Source organism: Acanthopagrus latus, chromosome 4 (genome assembly GCF_904848185.1).
Source record: "Acanthopagrus latus isolate v.2019 chromosome 4, fAcaLat1.1, whole genome shotgun sequence".
Lineage (NCBI taxonomy): Eukaryota > Metazoa > Chordata > Actinopteri > Spariformes > Sparidae > Acanthopagrus > Acanthopagrus latus.
The window spans coordinates 34,384,115-34,397,488 of record NC_051042.1 but is presented as its reverse complement, the minus strand read 5'-3'; the positions used below and the strand labels follow the sequence as shown (position 1 = coordinate 34,397,488).

Sequence of the window (13,374 nt, the reverse complement as noted above, 5' to 3'; positions counted from 1 at the left end):
TAACACCGATGCACCCCCGAACGCACCAGCCCAACCACGGCCATATTTGAGCATGTACATGTTGGATATAGATGCATCTACAGACACAACCTACATGTTCACATTAGCACCTGTGATGTTGACCAAAAATGACAGCTTTTGTTCTTTAAAAAATAAAACTTGACTTGAGAGGCATATTTCTGCTGGCATGTGATTTTTTTGTGAATTATATTCATATACATTCATATACACAATATGATGATTTATTTAACACAGAGTTAAATGAGTATAATGATTATAAGTAGTTGCTAAAGCTATACTTTTTTAGCAGTAGTTTTACAAATTACATTTCTCCAGGGGTAGAAATTTAATTTGTTCAAACTACTGCAGGCTGAACTACATGTAGTTTTACAAGCTATGTAAAGTAGCTTCCCCAACACTGCCAATAAGCAATGAAGTATGGGACATAGTTGTGTTTTTTATCAATACAACTGATTGTAAAGATGGTTTAGCCCACTTTTGGTCTTGCTCACTGGATCTACTTCAGCTATAAGTTTCCAAAAAAGTTCTCAACTGCAGTCTTTTAGGGTGGCTGATCAGGAATCAGGTCAATCTTTGCTCTTTCAGTAAGTCTTAAGGTCACAGGCTATACAGAGACAGGATGATAAGATTAAACTGTGAGTGAGTCTTTATGTATTTATGGTGGGTGGTTATTAAATAAACTTAAACTGATAAAAAAAAAAGTCAGCATCTCCACCCTGTTTATTCCTGGAGTAGGTGGAGCAATACAAGGAGAAGATGCTGGAAGCTGTAAATGTTTATGAGCGTCCGTCTTCAGGAGGATGTTACCTATCGGGAACTGTGGCATCATCAAAGTATAAATAAAGGTGAGATCACTGCCTGCCACCAGATCCAAAGAGGCAGCTCAGATGAACAGAGAGATGCTTCAGCCTCCTGTTGCCTGATGTCTGGTAAGTCATAACAGCTGTTATAGTTGGTGTGTGTGTGTGTGTGTGTGTGTGTGTGTGTGTGTGTGTGTGTGTGTGTGTGTGATGTATTGCCAGGTAATAGAAGATGGTTAGCTGCATGCAGAGACCCTGTGACTGTGAAGCATCATTTGACGTGGAATTAGGTGTCTAGGAAATCAAACTACCAATAACTGACCTGAGGTCACAATAACACCAGAACATTGAACAAACACATACATTGAACACATGTACTTTACATCAACCAGAGTTTAAGTCCTGTGTTTAGCTGTGCTATGCTACGTAAGCCCAGTTCAATGTTACCAGTCTTTGAAGAAAAGGTGCAGGAGAAGGTTGGAACTCCAGTGTTGAACAAGCTGTTCTTCCTGTGAAGGTCTGATGAAAGTCAGCAGAGGAGGAAACAGTTCACTCCTTTCCTTTGCAGGATAGCAGCTCGGTGCTAACCTGCTTGGTGTTCCTCAAATGTGAAGTTGGCTGGTCAGCTTTGTGTCGCAGCTACTGGTGCTCACTGATCTGGAATACTGGCAGGACCTCGTGTCGCTGCAGTGAGGAGAAGTTCTTTGGGCCTGTTGCAAATGCAGCTTGCAGCTCTCAACAGCTGTCAGACCAGAAGAAGAGATCACGAGAGCAGGCAGCCCCGTGGGGGAGGTGGAGAAGAGAGCTTGAGGATAAGAAGTAGTTCAGGGCGTGGAGCGAGAGAGGAAGAATAAGCAAAGCAATGGAGCAATTTTAACTGTCTAGTCTGTCACTCTGACCAATAGCGGCTCAAAGCTGAATTTTGCACCTAGGTGTGAAGACTTGATGGTGAATTCTGGGACACTGAGTTTAGTTCAGAGTCCATTTTGAAATCCACAATGAATGACTTCATCTGTGGGTCCCAACAGAATGGATTCAGAAGTACAACTTTTATTCATTACTGCTTTATTAAACAAAAAATGTGTAAATTTCCTTTAGGTTCATGAAGAGGAGCCGAGGAACATCAGACCACAAATGATGGACGTAGAAGACGACAGCTCAGGTACACACACAGTTAACACTGTTATAGTCCAAAAGTATTTTAAATGGAATTACGTGTCAAAAGAAATATCCAGTTTAGCTGGGAAAAGATGTGCATTATGGTAAATAAATTGCAACAGAGCAACTGGTCAATCTGAGTCAAACCACAGAAAGAACAGTAGTGTTGGGCAATGACACCAATATCTCACTACAGTGGGCCAGTGGCAAGTCTGACACACAGTTTATGCTGAACAGACACACATTTTCCTGAACTGTGTGCAAACTATCCATCTTTTCATTCATCTGGATGCCTAGAACACATTATATCCTTATCAGGGCTTCTCAACTTTTAAAAACTCTGTCTATGGAGCAATGAATGGAATATTGTTATTATATTAATTATTAAAAGTGCTCTATATAAAGAACAACACAGTTATCCCATATGTGAGCATACGGTGGCTTATTTCAACAAGGTAAAATAGTAGTCCCATTTAGACTACTTCATAGTACTACTCATACACACTACTCTTTCATGAATTAGATGTTTTATTTGTGTGTGTATTTTCTAAAAAAAAAACAAAAGATGTACACTTAGTATCAAAAAGTGACAGCTGACGCTCTGAGAAGCCTTCAGTGCTGCATTAAAGTCCTGCACAAAGTTGTTGAAAACGCGCACTAAAGTGCACTGGACACCACCAAACATAAACATTAGGGCTGTAACGATACACGAATCGAAACTCAGATCCACAAACCTGTCTCGCAGTGTGAGAAGGCAGAATCGCGACACAACATCCAGTCCAGATCCAGCACTATGAGTAATAATAAGTAGCCTTTTTCACACAGCGATGCCACATTAACACCAGAGCAGTGGTTCTCTAATTCTCTGCTGTTGGCCGACGCTGCGGCTCCTAAAGAGACGTGACAGTACACGTCATGACGATGACGTCGGTGTGTTTTCCAAGTGTTTCCCAGGTGCCCTCCAGTCAATCTAAACCCGCGGACAGTGTATAATCATATGGATGCTGTTATAATGTGTAGTCATTGAGATCCTGACCCACCAAACATCCTGGAAAGTGATGAAATTATGTTTATTGCTCTAAATTACATAATCTCATAATTGCCATCAGTAAACAGGTTGCTGTCTATGTCACTTGCGAGGTCTGTTTTTTTTAATGGGGAAAAGTTCACTGAAGTCTCGGTCGGGAGGGCTGACAGTCGCAGATATTTTTTTGTCCTTAAAAACACTCGGTGAGTTAAAGGTTTTTGCCGGTAACAGACGCTGTTTTTCGGGCAGAAAGGTGTCGAGGAGTCGGTAGGATAAACGGAAGGACAGTCGCTTCTCCACGTACAGCTATGGTATTTGTTTCCTCCTTGCCAAAGACAGTTACAGTTACTACGTTACCTTTGTTTGGTTCTGTAACGCTGCTTTGTGGGACATTCCTCTTTATTAAGTTGAGTAAGAGACCTGTGTAGTTAACAGACCATCCGATAGACACGCCCTCCATATGCGCATCCATTCACGCTGCTTCAGTGGTTTATGATATCCCTCTGATACGATCAGAGGGATATGAAATGTTACATAAATAAGATGTTTAATCAAAAAAATAAATAAAATCGATGTTTGTATTGAACCATGGGTCAAAAATCCAAACTCCAAACCGAATCGTGAGTTTGGTGTATCATTACAGCCCTAATAAACATGGATGATTTATCTAACAAGTAAAGAATCGGTCATCAAACTTTTCCAGGGACAGATCTTGACTTTATTGCTGTTTTGTCATGAGGAACATAAAGTGCAGCATTAGAGACGCCCTGTGAGGTTACTGACCAAGAGAAGTGCAAACCTCAAGCATATGCAGAACATGTTACAGTAACACTGACTCGAAAGATGAATTTTGTTTGTTTAAAATAAACACCTTAGAGTAAATTAACACAAAGGCTCACCTCCTTTTAAAACTATAACCAAGAAAAAACACATTCAAATGTAGAAGAATGAGTAAACAAGTAAAGAATCTCAAGTAACAAATTAGAGAAACTCACCCTGTGCCAAGCCATGATGCAAACACAGATCCAATAGGGTCTCAGTTCATAAGGACTTGTTTACCATGATGACATACTGGAGGTGTTCTGGTTCTGTTAGGCTGTGTAAAGCTTTTTGTCCAGTGAGCGCAGCGTAGCTGTTTCTTCATTCAACATTCTTTCCTGCACAATTTAAAACTGATAAAAATATGATTCTGAAAGCATCCACGTTATTCACATTTGCAAACAAAAGCAGTACAGGCGATCAAACTCCTCCAATTACAAATATATTAACATGGTAGATGCAGCACTGATGATGCACCAGGGGTGAAAACTGAGAAATTATCTTTTAGCCAAATTGAGCAATTAACTTGTAAGTCCAAAGAAGAATAGGTTTAACACATTTAACATGGACAGCTGTAGAGAAATTGATTGTGCGATGGCAGTCTAATATTTTTCTTACTATTCAAGTTAGCTGACTAAGTAGGCAGAACTTTCTACTGTGCATGCTGTATAGGCCCCACAAAAAAGAAGTTCTGGGTACTTTAATAACTGGAAAGTCGACTTCTTTTAGCTTCATGTGTTACTGAGCAGCTTTCATTAAAACAAACCAGGCTCCTCTAAAATGTTTTATCCATATTTTGATTGTTATAACCATGCATAAACTATGCCAGTGTTTTTAGCTTCAAGTTAGCTGCACTTCAAATGCAAATATGACCACAAGAATTGCTTCAAAACCAAAAACTTCACCACCACACATGTCAGAGAAGGAATATAATCCATCATACTACCTCAGTTGCAGCAGAGCACTGATATTGCAGTTTTGTAACAGTCTAACTGCAGGGCACTAATCAAAGTTACAAACAGTTGCCAAGCAAATTAATTCCTGAAGTTTGTCCCTTTTGACCCTTTGTTCATTCATACACAGTTATATCATTGTCTTTCAGGCATTTATGTTAAGTACATTTACAGACAGTAGCAGCACATGCAAACATACAACATGACAAAAACCTTTGACCAGGTGGCAATATGCTTAGCATTAAGATTGAGAGCAGGGTGAACCATGCACATATGCAAATCGCACATCCAGTTGTAAGTGATTGTCTTTTTCTGTTTGACAGTCCTTTCCAGCTTTCTCTCCAAACTTGGGCTGGAGGATTTTTATCCCAACAAGCTCACTCTTCGGTCCTTTTTGGAGATCAACAAAAACAGCCTCTCTGAAGGGGTTGTTTCATCAGTGAAGGAAATACCTTGGTGTTTTCTCAGAAAACTGTTTAAAATCAATGCAGAATGTAGAAGCTGTACACAGTTATCAAACAATGATGATGACGAGGATGATGAAAATGATCCCCTAAGCCTGGATTGTTACACTGCAGGTGACTCTGCAGATGATAATATCAACCCTCTGGACCTCACAGTAGCACTCTTCCTTTGTGCTGACAGCTGTCTGCAACAGGAAATGGCCCTCAAGATGTCAATGTGCCAGTTTTCTGTCCCACTGCTGTTGCCGAATGGCCAAAACACTCACAGTACACTGATGCTGTGGGCTCTGAGAGACATTGTCAAAGAGTGGCGTCCACATGATTTGGCTGAATCAAGAGGGTTTGTTGAAAACAACATTGTCCAAGCAGATATACCAGTCTTTTCCTTTGTGAGGCTGAAGAACTGCAGTTTATCCAAGTCTCAAGTTTTGAATCACATTGTCAGTCGTGGCCAGCAGAACCATACAATGTTCATACACAGAGAAATGGAGGGAGGAGCACATGCAAGAAAAATTGCCAATGGTTTGGTAGAGGTTTGCTGGTTCCTTCCCGATGGTAACAGTAATCTTGACAGATTTCCAAAACCAGTTGCCTTCGCCAATCTGAGAGGAGACATTGGTCAGTCAATTACACAATTCAGTTTCCTTTATGAAGTGTCAACTGCTACTTTTGTATTTCTTGACAAAGTTGAAGAAAATGAGCACAAGATTCTGACTTCTCTTCAAGATGTGAAATCCAAACTGTTCTTGGTTGTTAACCACAAGGCAGAGAATGCAAAAGAGGACATGAAATCTGTTGAGGCAACAATGGAAGAGTTAGAGCTACCAAACAGAAATGTGAAAGTCAAAAAATCAAGAATAAATGTAGCAGAGTTTTCAAAGAAACTTTGCGAACTCATCAAGCCACGCCTATCTGATGCAAAATCCATAATAAGGATTGAAAATATGCCTGACAAAGCAGTTGATCTTGGTCTGTCTGTGGACGAAAGCAAAACTGACAAACAAAGGAAATCAGCTGAGGAGGTCATTAACAGCATTGGGAAGCAAAGTATACCAGTCTACAAGATCCAACAACTTGCTTTGCAAGGAGATAACTGGAAAAAGTTATCAAAGTTAGAATGTAATGAATGTAGAATGAAAGACGCTGGTGACTCCAACCTCGAAGATTATAAATCTCAGCTGCAGGCAGAAAAACAAAGAATCAGGAAGGAGCAAAGTCAACTAAAACCATCCACAGCAATGAGGAGTTTCATTGAAACTTTATCGACAAGTGACAAAGAGAGAAGAGATTTTTTCCTTAAGTGGATGAAATTCAAGTTAAACACAGATTCTCGGGACAAACTTACTGAACTCCGTAACAGATTTAAAGAGCAATGTCAGAAAAAAGATGTAAAACTCATAGCAGAGTTGGATCGGGCTTTGGTGGATAGCTCTTTGGGAATAGAGCATTACATGAGAGAGATGGGACTGATCTATGAGTTCTCCTCACAGTCATCAAGCCCTGCTGATAAAGTGTCTCATCTCCCTGGTTTGGCTGCTGAAATGCTCCTGGATGGACATCCTTTAGAGCTCTTGGATGGAGATGCTTCCAACATTCCAGAGAGATGGGTGACAGATGTGCTCATGGAGCTTCACAGGAAGGTTGGACAGAGGAGCAAACTGTTGGTAGTGACTGTGTTGGGTGTTCAAAGCTCAGGGAAGTCAACACTCCTCAACACCATGTTTGGAGTACAGTTTACTGTCAGCAGTGGAAGATGCACAAGAGGAGCCTACATGCTCTTCCTCAGAGTGGGTGAGGATATGCGAGAAGAGCTGAACTATGACTTCATTGTCCTCATTGACACAGAAGGTCTGAAATCTCCTCAGTTGGCTCAACTAGAGGACAGTTATGAGCATGACAACCAACTGGCAACTTTTGTCATTGGTTTAAGTGACATCACCATTATCAATGTTGCAATGGAGAACTCAACAGAAATGAAAGATGTTCTGCAAATCGCAGCTCATGCATTCTTGAGAATGAAGGAAATTGGTAAAAAGCCAGTTTGTCACTTTGTTCACCAGAATGTTGCTGGAGTTTCTGCTCATGAAAAGACGATGACGGAAAGAAAATATCTCTTGGACCAACTAAATGAAATGACACAAATTGCTGCCGAAATGGAGAACCAGTCGTCTATAAAGGCATTCACAGATGTTCTGGATTATGACATACATAAAAACAACTGGAACATCCCAGGACTCTGGCTTGGGACCCCACCAATGGCACCAGTCAACACAGGCTACAGTGAAGCTGTAGCAGATTTCAAGAAAAATCTCTTGGAGACAGTGAAAGGTGACAGAAGTGATAAACTTTCACGGATCCCAGAGTTTCTAGAATGGATGAGAAGTCTCTGGAAAGCAGTCAAATATGAAAACTTCATCTTCAGTTTCAGAAACACTCTTGCAGCTCATGCCTACGACAACCTTTGCAAAGAGTTCAATCAGTGGGAATGGGAGTTCAGAAAAGAGATCTTCTCTTGGCAAAAAGAAGCCGAGTTGGAAATCTTAAACGCTGACAAATCTGAACTCCATTATGTGAATGAATTTGCTGAAACAAAAAAAAAACAGGCATTGGAAAAAATAGTGCAACAACAAAAAATAATGAAGCAGAAACTCGAGGAATACTATAAAAGGAAAGACAGACATGTGCACCTGATTGAAAAATACAAAACTGAATTTTTCAACAACATCACAGGTCTTGAAAATGAAATCCAACATTCAGTGAAAAATACATTGGATTGTGCAATTGAGCTAAAACAAAGTTTAAAACAGGTTCAGGACATCCAAAGAAAACACAGAGAACTGATTGAAGACCAAGTAATGAAATTATTAAATAACTGCAAACACCACACACTGTCTGATGAGGAACTGACACATGAGTTTGAAAAGATGTGGACTCAAGTCACAGCCAATGTGTCCGGCCTGAAAGAACAAGATATATCTGCGAGAATCCTCAACCAGTTGAGCAAAAACTTCCTTAATCATAATGTCAATGAGGAATTACAGAACATTAAAGACCTAAAACGTTTTGGGAAGGGTGAATTTGAGGTCAAAGCAGAACACGTAAAAAGGGGAAAAGTTAATGCTGTCATGAACTTTATTGGCAAGCATGTGTGGTGGAGTACAGAGACAACGAGAGAACTGCAGATCTTTGCCAACAATGTCATTGACTCTTGCACAAGGTTTGTAGAAGATATTGCAAAAACAGATGCAGATTACAATGATTGTTTTACAAATGAGCTTCTGGAAAAAGTAAGTGAATTCCTAAAAAAACGCAGCAATCTGTTTAATCCCAAGTTTGAGTTTGACCTGAAACTTCACATGTGTGGCATTGCCTCAAGGGAGTTCCTTCGCATGCACAGAAAATTCTCGGCAAAAATGGACCCCAAAGTTCAGCTGGAGAGTTTCAAGCCTCAGTACTTGTTAGACTTCCTTGATCTATTCAAACAGAGGGATGACTGTCAACGCAAAGCCCCTAATTTTGTCAAACTTTGTATCAGACCAGCTGTTGAACAGTACATCAGTACATCTCTGGGATTAGACATTGTGGATGAAATTTTGACAGGTTCCCATTCAGCAGAGTACAGCACCCGCTCCCTTTTTCAGTACAACATTCAGAAAGAGTTGCTGCTAAAGGAGGACTTCGAGAGTTTTGTCAAGTACATCCGTAAATATGAAATATACGTCAAGGACTGGATATTTCAGCACATCGTGCAAAAAATGTCAGAAGACAAAACTCTGAGCAAACTGAAGAACAAGACTCTGCAGGTCATAGTTCAGAAAATAACAGAAGCAACAAAAAAGGCCTCAAAAGGAGAGGATGGTGTTCAGCTGCCAGATAACCAGGAAAACATCACAGTGCTCATTAATAACATGCGCAAATATTTAATCAAAGATATCTCAATTTCAGAGGAAGCTGAAAAAACCACCCTGTTTAAAATCCAGAGCACATGCCACCCATTTACAAAGTGCCTCATTAAATCATTGAGTGACCTGAATGAACAGCTGCAGAAGGAATTCTCAAACTCTGACAACATCACTGAGACTCTGAACAAACTTCCACTTAAACCACAAGATGAGCTTTTCAAGCGGGTGTTTGGCTGTGGACTACAATGTCCATTTTGTAAAGTTCCTTGTGAGGCTGGAGGCAAAGAACACACGAAACATCATGCAGCTGTTCATCGGCCACAAGGTCTAGGTATGTATAGCAATGAAGACACTGAGAAGCTGGTTGAAACACTGTGTACAACAGATGTGCACAGTGAACAAAAATTCAAAAACACAGACACTAAATGGGAGTGGCATCCTTACAAGGAGTACACCACGTATTATCCAGACTGGCACATTCCTCCTGACTCCTCCATAGAGGCATCTGACTACTGGAAGTACGTCCTGGTTAAATACAATGACAGATTTGCTCAAGAGTACAAAGCCAAGCCAGCAGATGTTCCAGAGGCCTGGAGGAGAATCACAAAGGAGCAAGCACTGAAAGGACTAAAAGATGCTTTCAACATAAAGTGAACAGTGTAGAAGGCAGACTGAGACCTTCAAACAAATGTTTAACCGTTCAAATACTTAAATGTACTTTGGAGAAGAGCAAAAAAGTTATGAGGACTGAAAATGTGGCTAAGAATCACATTAAAGACCGAACAATAATGTTTAAAAAACAACTCAACTCTGCTGAACCATCATTTTTACTTCAGAAATCATATATTTTCTGATTCAGAGTAATGACAAAAGACTGAAATATTTTGGAACCAAGATTTTATGTTTTATTTTGTGCAAGTTGCAGAATTTGAGAACTTGGTCACTGATTTTAATATAATTCTGAATATTTTCTACATTGTACTGTTTAGTTTTTTGTGAAAATTACAATTGTTCTGTTTTCACTGAACAATTTCATAAAGGTCGTCCTGCATGAGGTCTGATGTGGACAAAAATGATGTTGACAACAATCATGAAAAATAAAATACTGATGTTCTACATAGATGATTTTTAATTTTTTTTTAAAAGTTTTTTCTTTGGGAAGTGCTAAGATTTTAACTAGTGCGCACAATTATGATGCTGAAAATGAAAATGATAATGATGCACTTCAAAGATCACATGGAACAAGACGTCATGTTATATTTATCATCATTTTGGTTTTCTGTTTTTATTTTTCTTTGTTGAGATTTTATATAACTGCATAAATAATTGGTGTGCACGATGATGATGATGATGATGATTCACTACAAAGACCATGTGGAATGAGATGTTTTGTTAGGGATATGTCAGCATGATTGATTCACAGACTTTTAATGTCATTCAGATTTCTGCTGTTTACTTGCAACGAAAGAGAAATATTTCCTTTACATTTTATACCAGTCAGTAGTACGAGTGCATACAGTATTACTTTTGGCATTGACTTTCTTGTTTTTTACTTTTAAATACTTACCTTTTTGTTCTTGTTTTATCATTTTGAAATATTTTTCAAATGAATATCCTGACTAGTGTGCACATTCCTCAACGTGTTTTGTAAAGCAGAACCTGAAAACGTAAATAAAAAGTAAACAAACCAGCAGTAGAGATTTATCCATGTTGATGCCAATTACTTTTTGTTTCATGTGCATTTTGTATGGCATCCTTATTGTAAATGATTAACTGATGATTTTCATCATATTAGAGGGATGATGATGATGATGATGATGTGTTGTACAAGTAACAAAGAAGTTAAAAGCTGGAAATATTTTTGTTTTGTTTTAATGTGTTTTTATTATTTTTCATTGTGTTTTCTTGTTTTGATGATTACAACATGTTTTCAGTTCTGTGCATTATGGCTAAAAATAATGGTGATGATGATGATGATGATGATGATGATGATGATGATGAAGTACAAAGGCCATGTGAAACAGATGTTTTTGGTTATATCATGACTATTCTTTCATATTTTTACTTTTATTTTTACTAGTTAAAAGCAAAATATTTGGACGTCCTGATGTGTGTTTGATATATAAATGTTGATGTAACTGCTCATGTTTAAATACGGTCTAAACAAGCCGACAGCAGGAGATGCTGTGGAATCCTTTCATCAGTTGATCGTGCTGAATTTCTGACTTGCAGCGACAAGCAGCGAGGATGTTGAAAAGCTTTTAGCTATTTCATATTTGTTAATATGTTATTTCATTTTTTTTATTATTGGTGAGAAATGTTTATTTTTCCCTATTTTCAAGTTGATTAACAGTTCAGTCATGTGAACACTGGAGAGGGATAATTGTGGTATGTATTAAAAGATGGTGTGACAAAGTTTTGAAATAAATATAGTACAAAGGCAAATTATGTTTAAAGTCTCTTCTGTTGAATTCAAATTTGATGTTTCAGAATAATGGATGTAAACATTATTTTCTACACATTTATTGTTTAGTATTTGAAGCTGTAACTAACATCTGTACTTATTTTCCAGTCATTCCTTAATTTCTATTGGGCTCTGCATTATGGGACAATGGTGTATCTATAATTACAAAACGAACAATCTAAAAATGCTGTTTACAATTACGACACAATATATTATTCACAGAGAAGTATATTATAGAGGGGGGTATTTTTATATGTAAGAATACTGCATGTCTCTGAAATACAGTGGAGGTGAATGGATGTTATATGTGGTGCTCACATCATTGAAAAAGTGCATTAAATGAAAGTTCCCAGTTAGTGTGGACCCCACAGAAGTGCTTGAAAAGCAAACAGTGAACACAAGAAAGAAGTCCAGTGATACAACTGTGTGCAGTTCAGTCTCCTGCCACTAGAGAGCACAAGAAATCAGAGACTGCACAATCACATTACTGAATGGGATATATTTATATTTCTTATACTGTGTGACCATAAAAAGTAACTAAAAGCAACATTTCTACATATTTTCAAACATTTGTTTATAAACTTAAAAGACATAAACATTATCGTGATGGTAGCATTTTAAATGCCAGTGTTTAAATTGATGCTTTGTGATAACATTTATATGATATCTGTGATATCGATGATATATGTTTGTTTAGATTTTTGAGAAACTGAGCTGTAGTTTCAGGAAACATCTACATTTGGGAGAACTGTAATAACTGACACAGAAGAGCATCACTGACAGATACAACTTGTAGTTCTGAGAACCGAAAACATTTACTTGATAAGATGCTGTGTATAGGCTGGATCAAATACTGTTCACAACATCAAGTCTGCACTAACACAGCACTCACTAACCACTTTGAAAACAGTAGTAAAAAGCCAAAGCTAGGCTACAAACAGACAACATCACAGCCACATTACTGAAACGTCTCCACCACCAAGAGTCTTACTACACAATTAAAATCCAGGTTTTCTATAAACTGATCAATGTACAAGTTGTAAAGTCAGAGTTAGAACAGTGTGTAACTAAAGTGGCCTGTAAAGACGGACTAGTGAGTAGATGAGTCTCTGTGTTCGCTGTGAGGACGTTTAATGTCCCTGACAACCTCTGTAGTCTCATTCAGACACTTGTAAGCAACCGTAAACTGCTTGTAACACATGAAGAGCTTCAGGATTAAACTGTGGGACATTTAATTATGCATTTTATGTTGTAGAACAGAACTGGTAAATATCTTCAGCCTGTGGTAACCAGACCATATTTCAGGCATTTAACAGAAGATTAATTAACTGATTTCAGGGTTTTAGGACCACAAACTACACCACTCTACTGTCAGTTTACGAAGATCATCTTTAGTATTTACTTGGAACACCAGCAATTAACCTGCGGCGAGCTTTGCTGTGAAGAAATCTGAATTTATTATGATGAGCAATTCCACACTGAAGAAAATGTTCTTCAGATGAATCAATAATTAAAATGAGCTTTACACCATTTGTTATGTCTGATAGGACGACTCCTCACCCCTATCTGCTCTGCTCCTTTTTATCCTTTTACCCAAAAAACAGATTGTGTATATATATTTATATTGTATAGTTATATTTTCTACTTTTTAAAATAGTTTATATTGTTAATCTGTTATATTTTCTATTCTTTAAATAGTTTATATTGTTAATTTGTTATATTTTCACTTAATAGTTATTTGATGCATGCACCAATATCACCACAAC

The 13,374-nt window shown here is 38.2% G+C and overlaps 2 protein-coding genes across 3 annotated transcripts in view; one reads left to right on the top strand and one right to left on the bottom strand.

Annotated features, from left to right (window-relative positions):
- LOC119018204 (serine/threonine-protein kinase BRSK2-like) overlaps nucleotides 1-13,374 on the bottom strand; it is a 127,776-nt gene that overhangs the window by 113,520 nt on the left and 882 nt on the right. The gene's annotated exons all lie outside the window — the stretch shown is intronic.
- On the top strand, nucleotides 502-11,589 carry LOC119018202 (up-regulator of cell proliferation-like). Of its 2 annotated transcripts, XM_037095697.1 has the most exons (3): nucleotides 502-950; nucleotides 1,920-1,983; nucleotides 5,102-11,589. In XM_037095697.1, the coding sequence occupies exons 2-3, from the start codon at nucleotides 1,956-1,958 to the stop codon at nucleotides 9,796-9,798; spliced, it is 4,725 nt and encodes a 1,574-aa protein (XP_036951592.1). In that variant the 5' UTR covers nucleotides 502-950; nucleotides 1,920-1,955; the 3' UTR covers nucleotides 9,799-11,589. The 2 variants fall into 2 exon arrangements, with proteins under 2 accessions (XP_036951592.1, XP_036951593.1); XM_037095698.1 differs by having other exon boundaries at nucleotides 502-1,983.

What these genes read in the sequence shown, in the direction of transcription:
- LOC119018202 (XM_037095697.1), top strand. Translation starts at nt 1,956, where the DNA reads ATGATGGACGTAGAAGACGACAGCTCAG. An exon ending in CGTAGAAGACGACAGCTCAG is followed by an intron (nt 1,984 to 5,101) that starts GTACACACACAG and finishes TCTGTTTGACAG; the next exon opens with TCCTTTCCAGCTTTCTCTCC.